This window comes from Contarinia nasturtii, unplaced genomic scaffold, assembly GCF_009176525.2.
Source record: "Contarinia nasturtii isolate CC-2019 unplaced genomic scaffold, AAFC_CNas_1.1 Cnas_scaffold_1182, whole genome shotgun sequence".
Classification (NCBI taxonomy): domain Eukaryota; kingdom Metazoa; phylum Arthropoda; class Insecta; order Diptera; family Cecidomyiidae; genus Contarinia; species Contarinia nasturtii.
Genome location: NW_022198526.1, coordinates 1,162,798 through 1,189,704, shown reverse-complemented (window position 1 = coordinate 1,189,704; position 26,907 = coordinate 1,162,798). Strand labels below are relative to the sequence as shown.

Here is a 26,907-nt window from a genome sequence, read left to right as displayed (position 1 = left end):
TTCCCGTCTTCGTATTTTTTTCAGCGGGGCGAAAGCGGGGGATGAAAGACGTTCCAAAGCACAAAATAGGTACAAATAAAAACATACACAACAACCGCACATGCGATCAAATAAGGAGCTCTCTCTCACACACACACACACATACAAAAACACTTTTCGTATCGATGTATGGGTATCCGCTGCTTTTTATTTTTCGCTTTTCTTTTCTCCCGTCCCTCTTCTTTGCCGTTGAGTCTTTTTACTTTTTACTTCGACAAGCGGGTCGAAGACGATGCATTTTTTTCCCTTTGGCTTACCACAGATAGTCTTGGAATGTGGTCGATTGCGTTCATATCGTGCGCGCAGTCGATGTGATACATTTAATGTGACCACTTGTTTTCCCATCGTGGCTTTCCTCAATAACCGACGAAACAGTTTGCAATTTCTCGAAGAATATATATAGTTTTTTTTCAAAGTGATTTTTTTTTGTTTTAAATTTTCGAATAAAACAATAATTAAAAAGAATAGGTAGTTTTTTCTTTGGAAAATTAAAAGATTCTTCTCAATATTTCTGTTTAGATTCAAGGCACATAAGAATTGCGAGATTTTTTTTTATTTTTTTTTTTTTTTTTTTTTTAATTTTTTTCGAAACTTTTGAGAAAAAAATTCAAATAAATCCAGCGAATTTTTCATGGAACAAAATTACCGCCAATATTATTTTAAAACTAAATTTGTCCATGCGAGGTATTAAAGTGTTTCATTCGTTATATGTGTTGAAATTGAAATCAAAACAAGCCAATTTGCTGTGCTGCATAAATTGCTAGGCAATATTGTGGCTTAATCAGCAGGTGTATACTCTAAATTTGGAGCTGGTATGGAGCGTATGCAAACTGTGAATGTTGATCGCGTGTGTTTGTTTTTATTGTGTTTGTATGTTTGGGATCATGTTTCGGTCGGCACAGCTTTAAATCAGTTAAACCACTCATTTAATGTAAGATTGTTTTTAAACATAAAACTTGCATAGATATATAGTTACATCAACCTGCTTGTTTGGACTTGCTTCAAGAGTGCACGCTTTCACGCTGAATTTTCGATTTAAAAAAAAACGGGCGTCGACGATGCGCTTTTAAAACCAAACACGAAACGAACGGAAAAATAATTAGCGCAAACAAACACAGTCAAGTGCAAATAAAATGCATTCTATTTTTAACTAAAAGTGAATTTTGTAATTTTCCCACTATATATTCGAATGCACTAAATCAGCGTATGTTACATGTATGTTCAGGTGATGTGTGATGCAAATGCAAGTATGTGAAGTATAAAATAGCGCATTGAATAAACTAAAGTGTGAAATGAACGCGGGAGGGGTTGGGTTGTAGTAGTCCGATTCGCGGTTTATGTGGCGGCACCATGATTTTAAATACGGTTCGCATAAGTATACCAGCATTTGCCATCACATTCTCACCACTCTCGTTCGTTTATTCTTGCTGGCATGTACCTTGTGTGTGCACGAACTGTGTGAATTGTTTAGCCGAAGCAAACAAAATTGTACCGATCGTGGTGTTGCATTGGAAATTGTGACAGCTTTAAATGGTCAATGCGTTGACCATTGAGTTTATCCATAATATGGAATCCATATCAACACACATCGATGGCCGCAGTTTTGCATTCAACAAACACAAAGTAATATTATGAAAATGTTTGAAACTCTTTAAACAGGCTTCTAGATAGAGGTAGAGAGGGAGAGCCATTGAGTGATCAGTCACGACCGCGTTGGTATCAATCCAAATATTTCAAATGTGTGTCTCAAAATGCCGTGCAACATGCACATCTCAAATAGAAGCCGTCGAAAATATTTGTGTTGAACGCGCTTAAAAACAACCGAGGTTGGCGGTGACGGTGGTGACAAGCGGCAGAAAAAAGTTCCACCTGAACGTGTGCATAATTGAGGAAAAATGAAATTTTATCACATTTGAAATGTCAGAGTCACTCATACAACAATCGCTCGAGTTTGATTCACTTGGGATGCCAAAGCTGCAAAAATCCAATTAAAATTCTCTATACATAACACTATCTCCACCGAACAGTGGCAGATGTCAACCAGATTTGCTCCTCTTTAGTGTTGCGCTATTTTTTTCCTGCATTTTGTTGTTGTTCCATTCCTATTTATCTGTTTGGTCGAATTCATTGTTCCGAATCACTTTCATGCATAGTTGTCTCACATTCACAGTGTTTTTTTTTTTGCCTTGCTCACATTGCTCACTTTCGACCATGGATTTGTTGATTATGCGACTATATACCGTCGACTCGACGGAAATGTGTGGTTTCAATATGATAAACACCTGCACGCCAAACATTTATTTTAAAGCTCATTCGATATGTGAATATTTTCACGCAACAATTTCAACATTTTCGACCTGTTTAACAATTTTGACACACACTTCTATACACACACCGAAATTGTCACACTTTACCATTCTCTTAATGGCATTTTTTTCTCTCGACATTTACCAAAAAACACATTCTGAATGCCAAGTTTAATGCATACACAGCTATCTAAAATCTGGACATTAGTCAACGTATGAAATACTTTTTGATGCTCGTTCAAATATTTCAAATGGCGAAAAATTATCGCCGAAACGGATTATTATGCAAACTGTTTATGCGCTTTGTTTGAGTGGCGTTGACATTTTGAATCCGTTTTTATGCGTTATATTTTCTATCTACATCCACCTGCCTGCATCTCCTCACATACACACACACACACACGCACACACATATTCAAAAACAATAAAATTATTATCATTTGCCATTTTGGCAATGAATTTTGGCGGCATTGTGCTGTGGACGCATTCATTTCGCAATTAGCATATTTGATTGTTGCACGTCATTCAAACATCAACCTCACTGTGAAAATATAGCATTTGATTGCAGTTGCGACTCATTGAAATAGTCATCATTGTGATGTGAAAAATATTATTTCGTTGTTCCAGTGGAATTGTTGTCATTGTCGAAACTGTTGGGTTTTTGTTCTCTAAAATCAATTCAATGGCGCTGTTCGTGTTTGAGAGATTGCGGGGGTGAATGAAATGTCAATCGGAAGTTACATTTGATTGGAATTGTCAATAAAAGTCATCACATTGTTTGTTCAACGTTAACCACCATTCAGAGTACAAGCACTCGGAACACAAGGGATTTAGTTTCTTAATGTGAATTGAGAATTGCGTGAAATTGAAGGTTTTGAAACATGTGTGATATAAATATGTATGTGTGTGTAGGTTTATCACACCGCTATTTCGGTGTATCAAGAAATATAAATCAGTGTTCAACCTTCGAATCAAACAAAAGACGTGAACCTTTATTCAATATGAAAATGCGTATAAATTTGCACGTCAAACGCACACACAATATCGAAAATTATACAAACAAATATTGTTTTTTTTTTTTTCGTTTGGTAGAACGATACGGCGTCACATCAATTCAATGAACTCAATGAATAGAGTCTTTTATTTGAGTTCATATGGTTAATCATCACAACAGGCACACAGAGTTTTGACTTATGTTTGAATGAACAGCAAAAACCTTTCTTTTACACACTCCTTTAGAGGTTCAATTTTCTTTTGATCTTTGCCGTCTGAGAATTTCAAATTTCAGACACCGAAATTCAATGACTATTCAGATGAGCTTCAGGATTTCTATCATTTTCAATTTCATGTTTTCACATTATTTTCAGTTTTCGTATGGAAAAATAAAAGGTTGATCAACGGACTAATATGATCATTGGAGGAAATATCGAAATTGGATAAATAAAAATAGTGATTTAAAAATAAGTACTTAATGTGAGCATGAACATCAAAAAAGGTTAAGAACAACGAATGAAAATCAATAATATTAGAAGGAAAATAAACAATTAAAATCAAATGTCCACTGTGAATGAATCAATGGCTATTTAAAATTTTGTGAAATCAAGACATAAGACGAATAAAAATTGTGAAATTTAAAAATGCATTTGGCAACCGAAGTGACGTCGACGACAAATCATCATCAATTGTCATCATCATCATCATCTTCAATGGATACGAAAAATTCAACGAACGAAAATAACAATCAAACCAAAAGCGATTCGGCGAAGACCAATAACAATGGTTTCTTAACCGCTCAAGAGTTGGCTGAACGCACCATTGACAGTCTGTTGGCTGAACATCCCGGTGAACTTGTTCGAACTGGCTCACCACATATTGTAATTTTACTTATGCTATTTGTGAATTTTAAATTCCCGAAAAAATGCGCTAGACGATGCAATGCAATGGTTAAATGGATTTTGCTTTTGGATTCTAGGTATGTACAACCCTACCCAATCATTGGCGATCGAACAAGACTTTACCAGGTGCTTTTAAAGTTGTGGCATTGGGTGAAGTAAACGATGGCACACTGGTCACTGTGATGGCTGGCAACGATGAGAACTTTTGCGGCGAACTACGTAATTGCACTGCAGTAATGAAGAACCAAGTGGCAAAGTTCAACGATTTACGCTTTGTTGGTCGCAGCGGACGCGGTAAGTGAACGAAAAAATCTCTAAAATAAAAATTGAAAGAGGTGAATGAAATCATTTTAACCACGCTTAATTGAACAAACATCAGATCCGACGCCCAAAAATAGCAATATTTTCTCTGAAATTATTTTTAAGTGACTCATTTTTTATCCACCGTATAAAATTTGATTATTTACATATAGTACTTGTTCGTCAATTTACAAATAAATTCCATTTTCTACGTTCATCATCATCATCATCATCATTCTTTGTAAAAGCCCATCCACTAGACTATGAGCGTCAAGTATGTCTGCATTTATCATTTTTTTTTTGGTGCTTTCATTAATCTGGCAACTGTAAAGGAGCATTTATTTTCAAGCGAAATTCGTATAAAAATACAAAGAATACAAATCAAAATTGAAGAACTCATTACGATGTTAGATAATTTGAAATGAAGAACTGAAAGATTATATTAGTTGTGGGTGTACTATGTGAGTGTATGGTTTGTTGTACTCGTGCGGATTGAAATGAACGGTGTGTAACACGTTGTACATTTATATCATGTACACTTCTCTTTTTTTAAATATGCTCATTTTTTTCTCACTGGCACACTCTTGATTCGCGATTTTTCCACCACTGTTCAGTCTATTCCACCCCTCGATACAAGTCATTGAACAGCACGGTTGCTACCGTTGAGCGCGCTTCTGCTCTTTTTCCCATCTAAAATTAATGAACATAATGAAAGAAACATCAAAAACCTTATTTATTACAATTTAAAAAGGCAGAACTTGAGATACAAATGAAGAAAAAAAAAAGAAGAATAAGTATCCTGACAAGTGGATCGAGTCTCTACAGCTTGTATTCAATTCTATCGGTGATGGCACAAATGATTCCGTTGATGTTCAATTTTTTTCCGCTCTCTCTCCTTTATAAATCGTTCATCAAGGCCACTTTTTGTTTGCTAATTCTTACGGCTTTTCTTTTTCATTTATCAATTTTTATTTTCCCCATTCGTCTCAGTTTTCATTCATTTCATTCTCCTGATAAAATCCACAGTCTACAATTCGCAAATATACACTTGTTTGAAAAATGGTTTCGATAGAACATTTCATTTATTTATTTCACCTGAAGTTATTAAACGTAACAATGGCTGACATTTATTTTTCGCTCAAACACGCGTATACAAACGGCAACATTATGCATAAGTTAAACGATATTCATCTGAGCATTCATCTCACTTTACCATACCTTTTTTCTCTTTATCTCTTCGTTTGGAAAACAAAAATATTTGGTGAAAATTTCATTTCAAAAGCCAAAAGAAAATTCATCACCATCACAAGTAGCAATTGCTGTGCTTTTATGTATCTTTTGGAAAGTTGATAATAAAGACGCATAATGACATTTGCCTGTGGCACAATCTAAAATCCCACTTTCAATCCACTTACTGTGGAAGTGGAGAGAGAGAGAGAGAGAGAGAGAGAGAGAGAGAGAGAGAGCGAGAGAAGAGTGGAAGACAATAAACAGCTCACGTAAAATTAGCTACAAATCATTTATGTACCAAAATTGACTTTAGATAAACAATAATATCTTCAATAAAATGACGAACACAACGAGATTTCAAGAACATTCCCTTGACTTAATCAGAACTTGACCTAAAAAATTAACACACGAAAAGGCCAACAGACTTTCGAAAGGTTAGACAAAATTTAAGCCAATGATAAAACTTGGTAGAAACAAATGAAAAGATACACAAATCATGCAATCTTCTTTTTTTGAAGATTCATGAATGTATAAATGAACAAATGAGAAATTTCCATTTTCATAATTGAAAAATCTATCAAATATCATAGACGATGATGCCCCGTATTCATAGTTTTGTTTAAGAATTAAAAAATAAATAGCTCCTTGAGTTGTATAGCTAATTTTCAGTAGTCAAAATATCGTATCGCAAGTGTGCTATGGCAACGGCAAGATTTGCTCCATGTAACAGGCATTTTATTAAAAGGGGTTCATGAAATCATACACCGTTGCTTTCGGTCAAAATATTTCGTAATGAATTCTTCACGAGCACAATGGCACGACCCAAATACATGATGTTTTTCAATCCCATCGTCTATAGCATACAGAAGAATTTTGCTTACCATCAAATATTCAACTTGAAGAAAATTAATAGAGGCAATGAATTATTATTATTATCACGGTGTTTGTTGGATGGCCGTTCAAAAATACCTAAATAATGAAAAGAGGAAAAGGAACGGGAGAGAGTGGTTTGCGGAAAAGTTTTTTGCCTTTTAATTTGGGCGTGCGATGCCGTTTCTTTAGTGATGTTCACAATGCGGTCGTCAACATCGGTGCGCTTTTTCTAATTATAATCAATGCACAAAAACATGGATGCCAATTTATGAATGTGACGGCGGTTTCACCAAAGCAAGGGATAATAAATATGAAGCGAATAGAATTCTTGCGCAACCATATTTAATTCAACACCAATATAATGGAGTGCAAACTTTACTGCGTCAATTTTATTAAGTGGATTTTAATTAGAACACATCGTCAATATTGGTTGGTATAATAATACACAAAATGACACAGAATTGAGAATGAGAATACTTTTTAAACATCATTTTATGATATTACAATAGATAATATGACGTACATCATATACTACTATTCAACGAATCTCTTCGCTCGGACGGTGTGTATGCTGAACATAGCAATGGTGTCATGGTTTGAAATGATTTTAAATATTTATATTCATAACTGCGATATTTTTTGCTTTTTACTTTCAATCCATTTTACACAATACGTAATTTAGGTGGAAACGTATAGTCATTGACAAAACAATGTTCCAAAAATACATACAAAAATACAAACACTAAAGCAACATTTTCTGTAGCTTATTTGTATGTTGATGTTTGTTTTCATTTGTATTAGTTCATCTAATTGCGTATATACAAATTATGAATTCCATGAGTTTCAAGTTATCCATTTGGTGCCTCAAAATTTTAAGCATTGCATTGGTTCAGTGGTTACGCTTACGGTGCATGACACTGAAAGTCTCAGGTTCGATTCCGTGTGAAAACAATTTTTTTTTCTTTCATCTTTTTTTCTTATTTTTTTTATTTCATAGTTTTTTTGCATTGCTCCATTTTTTATGAGTGGAAGAAACAAGAAAAAAAAATATTTATCTTTCATTTGCTTTGAAACTAGACATATTAAATCTTATTAACATTTTATGGCGAAATGTCTTGTTTTTGAAGCAAATGAACGATGAATCATTTTTTTTCTTGATTCTTCCATTCATAATAAATAGAGCAATTCGAAAAAATATAACAAAAATTAAAATAAAAAGAGAAAAAATATTTTGTTTTCACACAGAATCGAACCTGGGTCTTTCACTGTTATGCGTAACCAAGGAAACATTTGAAATTATATGGTGCCAAAAAGCGACACAAAAATCAAAGCGATGGTGAAATACATTAGTAAAATCCCTAATTTTTCAAAAGTTCATCGGATCAAAAAATAATGTACTACAAAGTTGTTCAGAATGATGAGAAAAAATTTTTAGGATCCCTTTTTATTTTAATTTTTGTTATATTTTTTCGAATTGCTCTATTTATTATGAATGGAAGAATAAAGAAAAAAAAATATTTATCTTTCATTTTTTTTCTTGTTTCTTCCACTCATAAAAAATGGAGCAATGCAAAAAAACTATGAAATAAAAAAAATAAGAAAAAAAGATGAAAGAAAAAAAATTGTTTTCACACGGAATCGAACCTGAGACTTTCAGTGTCATGCACCGTAAGCGTAACCACTGAGCCAATGCATTGCTTAAAATTTTGAGGCACCAAATGGATAACTTGAAATTCATGGAATTCATAATTTGTATATACGCAATTAGATGAACTAATACAAATGAGAAATAAAACGTGTTTTTGTGCATAACATTTCATTTCCAATAATCAGAACACAAATACAGCCATAGCATATAGATTATAGCGATTATAGAACGCAGCGTGTATTACAGTGTAATATACATCTGTGATTTTCATAGTAGGAACATTGTTTTGTCAACGACTATACAAAAATGTGTACGTCCGCCCTGAACGTAGTTTGGATGGACACCTAATTTGTCCGAAACGCACCAGATAGGGAAAATCCAGGATTTATTTTAATTCACAATAATTGGTATTTTCGGGATTTTAAATATAATTGTATGCGAGATTTCCTGCGCGAGAAACACCAATTGAAATCCAACCTTAACCTTAAGGTGAAAGATTCTTATGTAAAAATAGAATAGAATATTTGGGCAATGCTCTTGAATGGCAATGCTCAATAATAAACGGTTGCCCTGTGTGTATTCCTTTAAACAAGAAAAAAAACGGCGACCGTTGTTGGGAAACCAGTCCACTCTCAAAAGGAATGCGAAAATTAAGGATTGCTAAGCAACAAGCGAGCTGGCTTAGTTGGCTTCAATTTTTCTTTATTCTTGTTGCAAAGCTTCAGATAGCTAACGTTAGTTTATTTCCACCAAATCTAATAATACAAACTACAAGATGATACGAGCCGCCGTCTACACGAGAAATCTGGAAAGCAAATTATGTGCACATTTGCTTTCGAAATCAATGTTCATTCGACTGCATTTCTACAGGCAAATGAATCGGTACACTCTAAGTGTGTCACAGATTCCAATCTGAATAGTTGATTGTTCAAATTTGATGTGAAAAAATGTGCATTCGAAATCAAATGAAATTAAAAACAGCAAACAAAAGTCTTTGTCTCTATCTTTACTTTTAATTTGCACACAACGAAATATCATCTAAACAAGAAGAAGTCAAAAAAGCTTTTGCATTCCGTACGTATTTGAATGTGAGTAAGTTTGCGAATTCATTTTCAATCAGTTTTTTTTTATAAAACGAAGAGACGGAAAAAGTGAAAGACGAAAGTGTTGGTGATATTCGAGAAGTAATTCCAAAATGTGTAAGAGCTGGAATTGAAACAAGATGATGGCAGATAAGAGAAAGAAGGCGAATAAAAAAAAACAAAAGGAATTTAATTACGATTTTGCTGAAAGAGCGATAGCACCCGAGCGTGAAAATTTAATAAAATCGAAACCGTTTAAAATAGTCGATTTGTGTGCGAGCACTTCGTTCAAAGGCGGCGAGAGTATTAACAAGCAAACCAAAAATGAGATTGGGGTCGATTTTATTTCCGGATTCTGTCGGTTGTTTTTAGCAGCCTCTTGGTATTATTAGTCTTGCCGTTGCATGTTCAGTACCGAATTAATTTGCAATCATTGTTGACGTCTTGGTGTGTGCTTCAGTTCATTTCAGTCAGTTTGTCTGTATGTGTGCGATCAAAATTCAATTGAATTATTGGCAATTTTCCGTATTGTCGTTTGAAATCGAATTCCAAGCGAAAATGACTTTCAATTTAATTTTTGCGTTCACAACTACCCAACGATACATAAACGTTAAACCATTGTTTATTGTCGCATTTGCATTAGCGGATTTCGAATTTAGGTTTTTGTCAAGCATTCAATGCGCGTATAACCACCGCTAAGACTCAAATCGCATCAGCGGTTCTTCTCTACTGATGTTCTTCGTTGTCTGTTCTATTTATTTTTATTTGCCGATAACTTTCCATTTAAATACCATAAACGTGACACAAAATCCCATACAAATGTATTTAGATAAGCTTGACAATAATAAAAACAAGACACCATCAAATGGCGAAGCAATCACGAACGAAAAAAAAATCGATTGCCTGCCGTTGTTGTTGAAGCTGCTGCTGCTGAAATGCTAAACGCAATATAAATACCAATTTACAATCTTGTAATAATTTTCTTTGGGTTTTTTTTTGCTTCTCGTCTTTATTTTCTTTGCGTATTGTCTATTTAACGAATTCCCTCATTTTGAAGCGTCGGTTGTTTTTCGTCAAGATTTTCCCCATCTTGTTTTGAATTTTACTACGTCCTTTTAAATCCCATTTTAAAAACAATATTCGAATCTCTTGAGCGTCTGATTTCATTCTCTCCGCGCTCAAATCATGCTGTTGCACCATAATCATCACAACTGACGCATGTCTGCCGCCTTCATCATTAGACGATATTCACTACAGACCATATCTCTTGCTCTCCCCACATTCGGTGTGAAACACATCACGGCGACAATGAATAAAAAATAAGAATAAATGAAAATGGAATGTAAAGAAACAAAAGTAACAGCCAAGTATGTCATTAAACACTCGGAGCCCCTACGGACATGGTTTTTTTTGCATTGCTTTAGTATGTCATTCCCGAGCATTTTTCACTTGTTTGTGTCGATTGGAAAAGTGACTTTTCAAAATCATCACTTTTCAACTTGTTTTCGTCTCGGTCGCCCGGAATCTGTTTTTTTTTCCTTGTCACAATTAACGAGGTGTATTTTACAGAAGACAGTACTTTCTCTGCAACAATACTCTTGGTTACAGTGGTTTATCCACATTTCCATAACAAAAAGAAAAATCTCAAATCCATTACTTTTCGACTGTATCTACCGAATGACATAGACATCGTTGTCGCATAGACCAAATGAAAAAGTCAATATTCTTGCCAAAAATTTATGAGCAATTCTGGTTTGCAGTTATTGCTTTTTTGTGTGTTTTCACATAAGAAATAATGTTCATCACGTTTTTCTCCAGAGTTATTGCAATGACCAAAACTCCATAGACACTCTGCACAGTCAGTTCGCTCTCAAACTCAATTGCGATTGTGATTCTTGAAAAAAGTTTCAGTTTTTTTTTTTTCGAAACATATCGCAATTTTAAACAACACTATTGGCAACGTGCCAAAATAATGTTTTCCATTTTATTTAATATTTTCGACGAAATGGCAACGTATTCAAATGAAAAAACGATAGAGAGATAGAGGGGGAGAACTATATGAAAGTGCCTGTGGTTGACCATTAACCAAACACCCACTAAAACTCGACAAAATTCAACTACATATATGACACTGAATATTCGGCATGCAAAAAATTCACAATTTATAATGCAATCAATTCAAGTTACAACCTCGAGTTTGTGTCACGATTTGTTGAAAATGTGAAGCGATTGGTTTGAATTGTTTGTATTTTTGGTGCTTCAAAAATTGATGCGATAAAGTCGACATTTTATTAAAACGAAACAGAAGCCGAAAGAGAATTGACTTAGTCAGCAGAACATTAAGAAAGCAAAAACATTCATAAAATGAAAAAGACGATCAAAATTCGTAATAAAGAAGGTTGAACGAACAAAAAAAAAACAGATTGTTTACTTGACACAAAAAAAATATCATCGCAACAAATGCACCCTACACAGCAGCAACAATGATGAATTTCACTCCCCTTTTTAAAAAAGAGCGAAGTGAAATTAATCGGATGAATTGAATCCAACGGTTATTGATACATAACCATATTGTTGTTGCAATTTCGTCAAAATTGGTCGTCAATTTGATGTGTAATATTTTTTTTAGTCGCATTCAACGTTTGATTCAATTACCCGGTTTTTTCGGGAGCATAAACAATAATACAACATGATGTTCCTATAAAAAAAATGTAATTCACCCGTCGGCATAGCACGCGCTCACATCCATCTCGCCAATATCGATGCTTTAATATTCTGACTTTACGACAAACATAAGAAGTTAAGACTCGACTTTTCGGATTTTCCATTCTTTTGAGTCCATGGAACTTTTTGGCTGAGGTTTCAACGGGACTTGTTTATAAACCGGAAACAAACGTTTAGTATGAAAAAATGTTATGATACTGATTTATATCAAACCAAAAAAGAAAAAAATTTAAAATATGCAAGATTTGTTGTTGAAACCTCAAGAAAATGGAATTATCACTAGTGATGCCAAAGAACGAAAACTATGCGGACATAAAAAATAGTGCAGATCGTTTTTCGGTTGGGCATTAATCTTTTGTCATTCTTTCACGTTCTTTTGAACAAGCGACGCTTTCCCTTTTTCAATAAACGATTTTCCCTTCAGTTTTCAGCCAGCGCATAAATCAATTTTTCTTGACTTCATCCAATTGTTTTTGCTTGTGCCCTGCTCTTGAAACAACGAACCAAAAAATCATACAGACTCTATCGGTTGACTCTCCGTTTAGTTAATATGGTCGAGAATGTATTCGCACATTTTTTCCGTACACATGATTTAACACCAGCACATAAATTCAAGTGTGTCGTATCGGTTTGGTGCACCCACAACAATACACACAACGAACATAATAAAATCGAGGCGAAAAGCGCATATAATATAGCGAATGTTTCAAAAATGGAGAAGACAATGGTAAAAATCTGTTTCATTGATTTCGTATGGCGAGTATATGAACTGGAGACGATATCAACAAAACGGAAAAATAAATGGCAAAATGATGCCAATGCAGGAATAATAAACAAAAATGCCATATTCTAGTAGTCGGTTTTGTGTTTTGTTGTGAGTGGTGTTGACTCACACAAAATGGAATTCATATGTGAGTGCATGCGATGAAGTGAGTGAGAGTTCAAAAAGTGGAGAAAGAGCGTATTCCGTCTTATGTCCGGAATGAAATTGTTTTCTTGAGCTAATAATTTATTAAGCAAGATAATATCAGTCGAAAATTTATGGATTGAAAATTTGTTATTCGTTTCGTGAAACTGAAATTCATTTGCTTTGCACACATTGTCATTTAATCTACCATATATTACGCATGATGAAATATTCATTTTTTTTTCTTTTCATTTCTTCTTTATTGTAGGGAAAAGTTTTTCGCTTACAATATGCATATCAACCGTACCAGCTCAAGTGACAACATATACGAAGGCGATCAAAGTAACCGTCGATGGACCACGTGAACCACGCTCAAAAATTCGCCACCAGAATTTCCATCCATTTGCATTTGGACCACAACGTTTTGCACCCGATCCCCTTATGGCTGGATTACCTTTCAAATTGCCAGGTATTTAAAAAAAATTGATTATCAACCGAATAAAAAAAAACCTTCGCATAGTGACTCATTAAATCGAACGCTTTATCTGCGGTCGCATGTTCATATAATGCACAATGTGTATGGCATTGATCACGAGCCCAGAAGAAGATACCGGTATTTGATTTAACATGAGTCACTGTGCCCAAGCGAAAAAAACCAATTTATGAAACAACCACTCAATAAAGCGTGTTCAGGTGAATTTATGTCATTGAATCCTGTTGAGTTGTGAAATTACTATACTTTTTGGGGAACCAAATCACACCAGCCAGTACTGTGAAGTGCATTTGAGCACCACATTTTAAATATTTAATTAAATATTCTCGAAACAGCTCATTCATACAAGCTGTTGTCTCTCTGATACTACTTTTTTTCGCATGATCACCCATTTCCATTCTAAAGCATACAGCCGTGTGTAAGAATCGATTTTTTCCACACAGTCACATCTCTGGCTCACATGTTCACAATTTTGGGCAATTTTCAACGCTGTGCAAATCATGGCAGTTTTTTTTTCGCGTGCGCGTGTAATCGCATGCAAAATATATTTTAATCATATGAGCACGAATACATGAATACGAATGTGCGATGCACGTGTGACTTTTGCCGATACAAATTATTATACGATATTGAAAGCTGACGCCTACCCACTTTCAATATTTATTATAATCATAATATTACATCGTTATTCATTTCGCATTTTATTTAAAAGCATACATGTATGACTATTGTACGCCGTTTCTATGTTGCCCACCGTCGACAGAAACGACAAACTCGTGCGAACATTATAATCGATATGATTTCCGATGTGGTGACGAGATTTGAACGGGGAACGATTTTTGGATGCTTGGATGCCAACTCAACGGATATACATTTGGCGAAATGCCATTTAGATTTATAATCACTTATTACTTTTATCAATTTAATTGAAAAATCAACATCGACCAAAAGCAATAGCGACAAAGGGCAAAAACACATGCAAAAATGCACCGTGACATGTCATAAACACAAAAAAATCACGATTTGAATTACAAAAAGAAATCTATTCGAATCATATTTCACTTTCCTCGGCTCAAAATCAAAATGCCCCTCTTTTTGTTGTTAAATCATCACCGTGTACAAGCCAAAGAAATCAAATTCAAAGCAGGTCCCATGACGACAATTGCTAAAGTGTAAATTGATAATTGTATTATAGTCTATAAATTGTCACACATTTGTTGTGTACATGATGCAAAGTGCGCCATATAGAGAGTAAGCATAGAAAGCCAACAAATCATTTTTTCCTTGTGCGTGTCAATTGAAAAGGGGTACCGTCGATTTAGAAGACGCTAGGCGTGTATGACTGAGTTTACCAATTCAACATCTATTTGGCAAACATTTAGACGTTTACAATGTGCACAACAGCAATAAGATATTTTACATAAATAATGCATGAAAATTCAAGATCAAATATCGTACTGTACAACATTTTTCTCTGTCTCTCAATCGTACACGTGCGAAACGATGTGGAAGACACTCTGCAATGAAAACCGAAATGTGTTTGGAATTGTTTCACAGCAAGTGAATCAATTTTTGACACCTAAAATTTGGCCACCTAGAGATGCAAAGTGTGAAAGAGAGAGAGAGAGAGAGTGAAAGAACCAAATATGTATTTACATTGGCAAACATGTGTATTTGTGTGTATTCATTTCAAAATCGAACCTAAGCAACCCTTCTAACAAATTGAAAACGTGCAAATATTGTGTACATATTTTGTGAAGGTGTAAATCATTCTGTATTCCATCATCGCCCAACAATATATCTATAATGCCATTCATACCGATAATTTTAGCGATGAGACGATGTACCGAGACACACATGTATGATAATATTGATTCAATTACATGTCAAATTGCATGTCAATATCGTAACATGTCAAACATTATTTGCACTTAATCTACACTGGGACCTTTGCTCGCTGCTCTCTCTCTCTCTCTCTCTCCCTCTCTCTCTCTCGCTTACTCTTTATCTCTCAATCAACTTTCGGTAACACTGAACAATGTGTGTATTACAATGCGTGAGTGTGTGAACAATGAGACGTAACGTCTCCTAATTCTGTTTGATATTTATGTGCCTTGGCAAGTAGATTGTATGGTGTCAGTGTTCATGCTCACACGATGGGGTGACTGCACACTACACATGCCATATGTTCACTGTTCTCTTCCTCTTAAGTGTTGCAAAAGAAACTGTAAACAATTCGCACGTATAAAATATGCGAATTGAAAAGCCACTGTGCGTGTTGAGCCCCTTCACATTTTTTTGAATCTAATATTTCGAGAATGTGAACGCTCTTGCATGAGATATGTCAATACAATGCTCTCCATTTGGGCTAAACACTTCACTCGCATAAATGCTGCTTCTGCTGCTGCTGCTGCTGATAGAGAAAACAACCCATGACAATACAATACATCAGTTCATATATCAAGAGCATTCGTCTTACAATTGAACGATTTCAGTAGCGAACAAAAAAATAAATATCAAATAAATATGAAGTTTATCTCTAGTGTCGACGACAGTTGCTTCTGCCGTTTCCACAGCGACTCCCATGCCGTTGCTAGTCAATTCACTTTATGAATGCCTCTTCTTTCAAATACATTCGTCGATATTTTCGTTTCTTTTCATTTTCAATGTCATGCGGTGGTCGTATGACGATCTTTGACTCTCCCACAAAAACGGAATTTCGCTTCGGTATTCATGTTTGTGTGAAGTATTGCACAAATTTGTATGTGATTTGATCACAAAACAATGCGAAACACTTTTAGGTGTCTATTCACGGTCTCATTTCCTTTTTCGTGTCTGTAAAAGAATTCGCTCGCATCTATCAACTGATGGCGCCATATGTGCGTTCTTATGTTTGGATAAATTTGTATTGCGTAGCTAAATGTGTGTATGTGTAGTAACAAAATGAGATTAGATTCCTACGGAAAATATATAAGAGGGTGCTGTTCGTCCCTCTCTTTCTTTGTCTTGATTGAACTATGCACAATATGTTTTATTGACTTTAGTTACAAACTGTTGTTTTAGTTTGTTCATTGTAAAATTAGAACTTCTCTTGCACCATGCCCTATTCAACACACAACTCGACTCTATTAATTGTATTGTTTCGCTTTATCGAGTTTGCTACATGATTTGAAATTTGAGCAAAATGCGAAATTCAATTCGAAAAGTATTCGGTTCGATGTCGAATTTCTAGTCACATCTTGCAAGATGTTTACAAACTTTGAGTTCAATGATATTATATCAAGTTCAAGTGAAGAGCTTCCGTTTTTGTCTTATAAACTCTATTTTTTATTCTGAATTGAAGAATTTTTGATTCAATTCCGTCTAGAAAATAATTTCTATTTGAAGAGAAATGGCAATATTTCACATTTAAACTTTCTTTTAAATATTTTTATACACACAAAAAACTACGAGTTTTAAAATGAGAAAATTAACTGAAGAAATATAGTGAGTTGTTTTTGAATTTCGAGCACAATGGAATCTCGCATACAACACATTCCGCTATGTTTTCATCTTTTGTGTAATGTACTTTTTCTCCAAAATTTTATAGCGAGAAGTGCAAAATATTTTGCGAAAATGTGTCACCAGCGATAAAACTGCTATCGACAGATTTCAGTCAAAGGCTGATTGTGTACGTGCAGTTGAGCGGGCTAAAACTATTGAGTGTTGATGTATCTTGTACGATATTAAATTCAAATTCAATGACAGAATTAAGCAATATAACAAAAAGTTAATCGAAAATATACCATAAACTATCGATTAACCGAGCTACTCCTTCTTTAGATGGAGCATATTTTTCAGCATAAATTCCGGGTCGCACATAGATATACAGCACCTGTTTCATTCTAAAATTCACCATATAGTTCAGTTTGACTTGTGTCTGTCAGACAAAATGAAAATATTAAATTAAATCGAGAATGAGACAGGCAACACAGCAACAATATAATGTCAAGAGAAAACTGTTATAACATATTCATGTGCATTGTTTATTCGGATAAACTCAAACATTGTGTGACGAGTTTATACATATTTCGGGAAGGATGAAAAGTTCCTTTTAAAAAACAACACCGTATAAATACATGATAGCGTTCGACTCTATCTTGACAGATATTATTATGGCTGGCAAAAACTATGGTGATGTGTCAACGAAGGAAAAACGTTTAAAATGAATTTTATGGATTCATATATATTTTGCTGTTGATTTTATAAAATGGCTGAAGAATGTGTGCCTCGTTGATTTTTACCATGATATTGAATGACATTGTAAGCATACGAATTGAGTTGACAGCAGTTTCAGTACAGTCTGTATTTATGTTTGTCTGCATGACAGAGTTGCACGACAATTTTATTCTTCGATGCACTTTCAACTATTTTCACTGAATTTTCATATTTATCCTTAATTTAATGCCACTCGCGCGGTTTTCATTGTTCAAAAAAAAAACGTTGCATTACAAAATATGTTGCGACGCACACACATACAATCCCACCGAAATACACTGACGAATGGGAACATATTTCACTGCAAATTTTGGTAGACTGTACAGTAATTGAAGTCTTTAATTTGAAGAGGAGACGTTTTACAGTAAGGAATTTAATAGATTGAATAGAAAAACTATAAAAAAAAATGCTAATAGGAAAAATGAGTGTTTCTTCGATTAATCTGAAAAGTGAAAAACAAAAATTTAATTCACACTCTCCGCTTCTTATGAAATATTCATCGGGTAAATTTGGTTCGAAAGTTTCACATCGTGTTATTTGTCATTCGAACGTAATTTTACAAAACTTCACTGGCCAAAAAACCAAAACCCAAAAGTGTCATTTGTTTTCTCGTAAAAAAGTTTTGTGTTTTTCCTATTTTCGCTTCCTTTAAATCTTAATTTTATTTTATAAATTATGCGCATATACTACGTGACATTTCAAGCTCATTGCCTTTGCATCGTCATATACGATTTTAACACATGTGTGATACATCAAACATAATTCACTTGATTTAAACTCTCTCAAGTCATTAGCAAGCCTGTATATTTAGCACCAGCAAATGTCTTAAATTCAGAACGTGAATTCCTTTTATAGAATGTCGCAACACAAAGTTTTTCGATGTCATATCCAAGTTCATTGTGAACTTCATAGCAAAACATTTTATTAAATTTTCACTGTGAAACACGTCGGGGAAAGAAGAACCGGAGAAAACATCACACTGAGTGGGAAGTGTAAACTTGTTTACACCTATACTTCTGGCAAAGAGAAGATTCAATTTATTTTGATATTTATGGGGCAAACCATAATTTGTCGCATGGACAATATGGATCAAAGTTGTGAAACATTTTCTGAATTGGTATTTATCAGCGTCTTCAAAATTTGAAGGATCTAAATAGTATAACAAATGTGTTCGGAAATTAAGCAAAAAAACTGAATCTGTTTCTGAATCACCGAATGTGGCGAAACTTTTCGTAGAATTTTCGAAAGACACACAAAGTCTTCAACAGATTTTGGCTCTACATATCCTTGTTAGTCTCACAAATCTCCATATCGTTGTTTTTTGTGTAACAATAAGATTTTGTCAATATACAACTTCTTTTAACAACTCTTTGAATTTGTGTTCTGATCAAAAAAACAAGGCTTCGAAATAAATTAAACGAAGTCAGTGATAAAATGTGGTAAGCTTAGAAAAAATAAACTTTTCAGCTCGAATTTAAACCATGGCACATTAAAAAGAATCTTCGGTAAATCCCACAATAAACAAATCGAAACACTTTTTTCGGGTTTGACTTGTCTTCGAATCCTTAAACAAAGAACATGTGACCGAACGCAGAGCGGAAGCGGTCCAAATGGAATTTATGAATCTTACGACATTCTTCGCGTCTTTCGGAGAAAAAAAAATCTATTGGTTAGGGTAAAAAAGTGTCAATGTAAAGTGGCCGTCCGTTTGAATGTAAAATCCAATTTATTTAATTGTATGGCATAAAATAAGAAGTAGCTTTGTCGTCGTAAAAAGGGTTTAACCGAAGAATTAAAACAAAGCACTTCAAAAACAAAACACACACACAAAAAAAGAAAAGAAATGAACTGCAATTGGCGTTGATTGAAGCACGTCCACAGTTTTAAATGTTCGCTTCAATATTTTCTGTTGACTATTTTATGTCTTTGGGTGCGAAGCCGTTGTATTGTAGTCATTTCGTCATTTCTTTTAATTACAAACTGTTAAAGAGTGGAAGGATTCTTTTTTTCCTCTCTCTCTCTCTCAGTGGTGCTCAGCAAAAAAAGGGTTCAAAGACGTTGTTGGTTGAAGCGAATGTCTCGCATTGTGTGTTTTGCGTTTAAATGGGCTGTTAATTCAATGCCAACAAATTCGATTGCGTGGGGCACAAAGTTACCAATGATGATTGTATGAGCGGCGAAAATGAGAAAGTGTAAATAGCATTGAGTATGCATTAGCATTTAAATGCCGATTTATTTCTTTAGTGTAACAATTTTCCTCTATTGTCACAACCATTTGCCGCTTTGTGGAAACAAAGTAAGACAAAATCCGGTAATAAAAGGTGTAAATGCACCAAGAAAACTCATTTAAGCTGAAAGAGCTGAACCAAACTGCAAATTGATTTTAAATTAACATACAAAAAAGAAATTGTGCACACTCACTTATTGGTCGATTGAAAATGGTTTTGAAAAACAATGAGTGTAAAACGGATTTTGACAAATCCTAATTAGTGATGGTGAGAGAAAGAATACGCCAAAGTAACGGCACCAAATTACTCAAATATTCATTGTCATAAATTATTCACAATATTTGTCAGTCATTCAAGAGCGGAATTTCCATTTGGCGCAATATTATGATTATTTGTCATTTCGTTGTTTCAATGATTCTTTATTGTTTGCACCTAATTCGTCTTGAAAATGTACGCAAAACACATGTGCGTAATTTTATTCGCTTGAAATTGTATCGAACCGCCACACCACATGACAAAAACCACTGGTATACGCAAAGCCAAACATTTTAAATAGATGAAACTCGCGAAAAGTGTAAAATAAATGCTCATGATGTTGGTGTTGGTGTGTGCGCGACAAAGAAAATTCACTTTCTCGCACCCGGAACAATAATTGAATATGCTGCTGTCGTATTGCGTAAAACAAAACGAGGAATTGTATTAAAAATGTTTGGCTGGTGTGTATCATTTCGGTATAGCATTTGGTGGCATTAACCTTCATGAGATGAGAAATGAATTGCAAACGGCTGTGTGAAAATACACAACGACTGTACACAATTCACCGAGAAACGGGTTAAATACTCTTTAACATTGCTTAATGCGTTCCTATTTAAATAGTCGACAGAGAATATAGCGCACAGAATGACAATCAAGATCCGGGCAGGAATTAGGGAAAATTTTCACGAGCGCGAGCTAAAGCGCGAACATGTCATTTATGCGCAACATTTAAATTTTGTAACAGCTTATGTTAGGGTGGTGTGTGTGTGCACCAGCATCAGCAACTACGATGGTATCAAAACTGAAATAAGAATTTTGAGTAAAAAACAACACTTTTGGCCGATGTCATTTGGCAATATATTTTCAGATGATTTTAACCGTGCATATTCGCGCTATGTAAATGCGGTTTGAACGATATACATTTGAATTCGGTTTTCAAGACACATGAAAAAAAATATTTGGTCGCATTGCATGGTCGAAGTATTTAAACAAAAGGAAAAAACTCACGCCTCGTTAGCTCGCATTCGCGATGCCTATCATTCTTCATAGTTGAGAAAAAGGGGTAAAAGACATTAAAATTTATCGCCGAAATAACAATGGCAACTTTTCAATGAGAATGATAAAAAGCACATCATTTGTCTGTTATAATCACTTTGCAGTACCGCGAACCCACTCAACCCACTCAACCAATTTTTCTGCCTGTTTGCATCTTCAGCCCATCGTTTTGTGTGTCAACGATGAACAACAAAACCAAGTCAAAATTCACTTAAAATTTCAACACATTTCTTGCCATTCGTTAATACCATTTATGCATTATCATTTATTTTATACGCATTATAGATTGGAGATGATTATGGCTTTATATCGTAGTTTAACGAATTGAAATGATGAATTCGTCTTGTGTGTGTACGCATTCGTCTGTCTGCTAAAGAATCTTGACTGACAACGATAATCACAAACACTTTTGCCATTTCACACAGTCAACTCTTTAAATTCAATGTGTGTTATTCTTGTGTGTGAGTGTCTCTGTCCTTCTCTCAATGGAACATGAAATCCGCTCGCTTGAGTTCTCGTGTGCTCTAGCATAAATGAAGCAATGTAATACATTAGATAAATAGCCGAATTAAATATATAACATAGAATATTCGTGCCTTCATGTGACTGAGTCTATGCTGGGTGTTAAACAAACATTTACACAGCCGAATGAGCATTTCGTAAGTTGTATTCGCAATTCTAGCGAATATTTCCACACTTTGTTCGACATTTTGTAACAATTATATTTGTCGCAATTCACACAATATAGTGTGCCATTTGTGCGATGCAATTCGTGAATGTGAAATGACATACACTGCCTTTCACAAATTCCCAAAAAAAGAAAAGAATGAGAATTTTAATTCCTGGATTGCATTTTGTGGTAATCTCGTCACTGGTGAAATGAGAAACAATAAAGAAATAAAAACTTTCAACTAATATACACAATGAATGTATGTGTGGTATAGTGCATTTCTTTGCACACAAATACATACATATGGTCAGAATGGCGTATTATCGTTCTTGTTCAAATGTACGTTTGTGCATGTAATGCGGCAATGCTTTGATCCTTCGTTTAATTATAATCTGAAAAGGTAATCTCATTTAAATAAAACTATTTGCACAAAACGTTCGACAAACAAGCCGTTCAATTTGAAACACCTACATGGCACAAAAACCGAAAAACAAATAAGAACATTGCTCAAGCAAAATCTACACCATTTGTACATAGTACATTTGGAGTGCAAAAAGGAACAGGGAGACGGAGAGTGAGATGGCTAATGAGATTGCTCTGTGTAGCACATTTGTAACGCGAAAACCTTTTGTCATTTCAAATGAATGCGGTTTGTTTTTGAGAATATGTTTTCACTCCCACTTTGTAACATTTTGAAATATTTGCTTCTTTATTACGTACATAAAATGCCAGCATTCTCCATAGCGGGTCATTGCTATTCGAAAAACTTATTTTGCTTCGTTCTTCAATTTTAGAATATGTGCGTTTTACAATTTTGGGATATTTTCATTTTGAAGAAACGAGCAAAAGCAAATACTGTGCGCTGTTTTGCGGTTCATTTAAGAAATTAGGCCATTTGTAAGCAGTCACGATATACATGCAAAGTTATTTTTTTGAAGAGAATGGATTAAAAGTTTGCAATTTCTATACCGTATTTAATGAGTTTGGTTAAACTGATGGATGATATTTGTCATTTTTTGGAACATTTTCGCGCGAACAAATGGAACTTGAAAAATCACTTTTTGCGCTTTAAATTGTTTTCGGTACGGTTTCTTTAGAATTCACAAACAAACGCTTCCAATTTGAAATCTATCGTCTGATTTTTTGTAAAATCTCTAAAAATAAAATGTTCTCAAATTCAATAAATAATGTGATAATATCGATTACGCATTTAAATAACAAGTATCAATGTCAAAAGAAATCTTTACCAAATACGTAGTTTCAATTGCATAAAAATAGAAACGATGAAAGAAGCAGCGAATGGTCATTGATTGAAAATGTACACGGTCGATGAGATGTAATGAATTCTTGAAGTGAAAGGCGTTTTGATGCATGTTCGTGTGAGAAGCCATATATGGCACAATATCGTGGCTTGTTTTCACCTCCCACTAAAAGCGTTGTGTGCAACTCAAAATCGATGCCATTCGCAATGGATGTACCATGTACAGTGGAAGAAGCTTGAGAGGAATGTATATATATATATATATAGTAGCAAGAGAATATACGAGTGTGCGATGCTATCATCGTCAAGTGAAAAGAAGAAAGAAATTTCCAAGTTCGACTTGGTGAAAGGTGAAACAGTGAGAGAGATATGTTTGACTTTTATCCAACTAGTTGGATACTTGAGCGCGCCGTTTTGAACGCAAAGGAGTTTTGTGTGTACTCTGCCGCACCAAACTAAACTGAACCGAAACAAAGGAAGAGAAAGAGAGACAGAAAGTGGGAGAGAAAATACATAAGTTTATTTATATGCATGCGGTCCGGGTAAGGAAACCGTGGTAGCGTGATATAAGGTTAGCCACTAGTAGTACTAGGTAAACCCGAATTTGAACACAAATGCTACCAATAGATGTGTGTGTGCGTGTGTGTGTATGTACTCTCGTTAAAAATCATTGCAAATAATATGGTCGTATACACTTGGAGGACAAAAAAGTGCCCGATTTTCAGTGATTATGATGATGGTGGGGAAAAAAGCTGTTTTATTGGTGCGCCACAAACAAGCTTTTTACATGTTCATTTCTTTTATTTTGTTTTTTTTTTAGAACCATCATCTCAACCAAAGCGTCATAAGTTGCATTTCATTGGGTTTTCGTTTGAAACTTAACTTAGAATTAATCATAATATTATGGATGAGTGAAAACCACCCAGCATGCTATACTTTTTCCAAAAAAAACTGAAAAATTGTTAGAGAAATCTCGAAAAAAATAGTTCTTTGAAGTGTTTTCGATTGGAGAAACGAAGTCTGATTCACTTGAATCTTTGATTTATTACAAAATAATTACTGAATTAATCAAAACCAATAATAAAGCAAGCACAAATGTTGCGCTCGTTTCATGTAAAATATGCATTGCTGTTACATGTACACGTACTGGATGACTAGCTATGAAAATTAATATCTAAATCCATTGATGTGTATTAAATTGACATCGAAATAATTGAAAATAGTGAGCATTATAGTTAGTTTATAAATGTGTGTTTTTCACCAAATGAAATACATTTCAATCAATTTTATTTTACGACATGAAATACCGAAATTTATACATTTTATTTATTTTCATTTTATGCAGGTTTTCATCATTTCGGCATACCAGCGCATTTGTCAGCTGGTCATGAATGGCGTACATTAGCGAATCGTCCTGGTTTTCCGCATGTACCATTTTTCCATCCTCAGCCAGCATCACATTTTCCGCCGCATATGCTTCATTTGGATCAAAATCGAAGTGTTTTGGGACTACCAAATCGTATGTCACTCTCTCGAAAAAGTGTCCGTCTATGATTTTATAATAACTAATTCAATCATCATGTTTTCTCAATTTATAGGTACAACAACGCCCTTAACGCAACTGAACAATCAAAATACCGCATCAAATAACAATAACAATAATCCACATAGTACAACAAGCCCAAATTCATCTCCTGCAAATGTATCACTAACAAATTCATCACAATTGACGCCGCCGCACACCGATGAAAATGACAATTTGAACGACGATCGATTTGAAAATGACAACATATCGGTTACTGGTTCACCGACACAAGCCAATTCAACTGAAGACGATGAAAGACGTAGCCCGTCTCCATTTCAATCGGCCACATTACCACAAACTCAAACCGAATCGCCTGGAAATGGTGGTGCATTCACATCGCTCATCCATCGAAACGCAAAGAAAGGTGACTTCCTTTCAAATTTCCAAACGCATTTACATCAAAGACCGACAGTAGCAACAACAACCGCTGCTACGTCTGCTGCTCATCCATTACATCAACAATTACCACAACAAAATCATGCACTGAATCATGCATTGGCCGCCCAATTATTTTTGCAATCACCTTTGATTCCACAACCAAGTCAATGGCTGTATTCACAGTTATACGGTGGAAATTACAACGAACTTCCTTGGTTACGAACATCGCTTCAATCAAACGGCAATGGTTTTCGATTGAACAGCGGTATAAATAACAATGACACAATTTTGGCACAATCGAATTCACTATGCATCGAATCAAATAATGAACATTCGTTTGGCACAAAACGAAGCATCACATTAATTTCACATTTGGACGAGGAAAAAGAAACGAGCGCATCGCCTCCGGTAACATCAACAAAACGCACACCTAGCCCACATGAGGACGATATTGAAATTGTTAGCAATACCAGTTCGGCCAAAACGAAAAGTGATTCGTTAAAATGTCGAACAACAAAACATGTCGACGTCTGGCGACCATATTAACACAACAATCGATGGACAACGACAGTTAATTCAATTTCAGGCCCATTGTAAATAATTTCCAAAACACAATCGATTGGCAGATCTTTTCGTTTGTTTGAATTGCCAATCTTAAGATTATATATTGTATTTAATACAAAACTTTAATAATAATAGTAATAATGTGTAGAAAATGAATTGGAAGAAACTCTTTAAAGAAAATTCACCCTTATATTTCATTTTAATGTATTTAAATCAATGACACAGGATGTCTCAATAAAGGAACACCATGAATTGCATGTTTTCATTCGCATCATACTGCAAGTCACGCACTTGTTTAGAAAAATACTACCATGATTTACGGTTTACATATCGAATTTAATCAGATCGGGCGAAGAAATGAAAATCAAAACGGAAAATGTAGTCAAGTTGAAATTTTTCTCAAGCCCCTAAATAGCATCCATCCAATTAAAATGTATCAAGCCCAACTGAACAGGAGCAACCACCATATAATTTCGCGCATAGTTTCCGAAGTTGGCGATCCAACGTGCGGGTTCATTTCAAAATTTTACGAAAAATCCAAAGGGTAATTTTGAAGATTTTTTCAAAATGTTAAGGATTAATTCGATTAATATCTAGTGCAAACTCAGTTTCTGGGCAAAAGTGAAGATCCAAAAGAAATCTTTACTTTCAAATTTACGAAAAAAATGTTTCCCAATATGCAAAAAGGAAATTTCAAATCCACTCTTGGGGTTGAAATAATCCAACCCCCTGGATCTCTGATCAAAAGCTCCGATTTCACTTACAAAATGAAAATTCAACAAACATACATTACGTTTATAACAAAAAAAAAAAAATACTTTTCTGTACATAAAACGACACATATGATTATACGTAAATAATAAATAAAAATGCATATAATAGAATACCTATACATTAACTATAGATATTTAGTAGAATGTAATCCGTAATTTCAGCGCATTAAAACACACAGACATTACTTAAATTAAATATATTTGACAGAAATTAAATGAAAATGGAAATGCAATGTATACACAGTTGAACACAAAAAAACATATATCCGAACCAAACTGGACTGTATACCAAAAATGCATTCATATTAATTTAAAACAAAAAATAAAACGTTTTTTTTCTCGAGAAAATCACACATTGGCTAACATTTAATTGAAAAACGAAA

At 34.5% G+C, this 26,907-nt stretch overlaps 1 protein-coding gene across 2 annotated transcripts; it reads left to right on the top strand.

Moving 5' to 3' along the window:
• The first annotated feature begins 414 nt into the window (after positions 1 to 414).
• On the top strand, positions 415 to 26,907 carry LOC116344761. Of its 2 annotated transcripts, none has more exons than XM_031773495.1 (6): positions 415 to 507; positions 3,713 to 4,219; positions 4,318 to 4,534; positions 13,273 to 13,473; positions 24,570 to 24,743; positions 24,823 to 26,907. In XM_031773495.1, exons 2-6 carry the CDS (start codon positions 3,983 to 3,985, stop codon positions 25,731 to 25,733), a joined length of 1,740 nt encoding a protein of 579 aa, XP_031629355.1. In that variant the 5' UTR covers positions 415 to 507; positions 3,713 to 3,982; the 3' UTR covers positions 25,734 to 26,907. The 2 variants fall into 2 exon arrangements, with proteins under 2 accessions (XP_031629355.1, XP_031629353.1); XM_031773493.1 differs by lacking the exon at positions 415 to 507 and adding an exon at positions 877 to 970.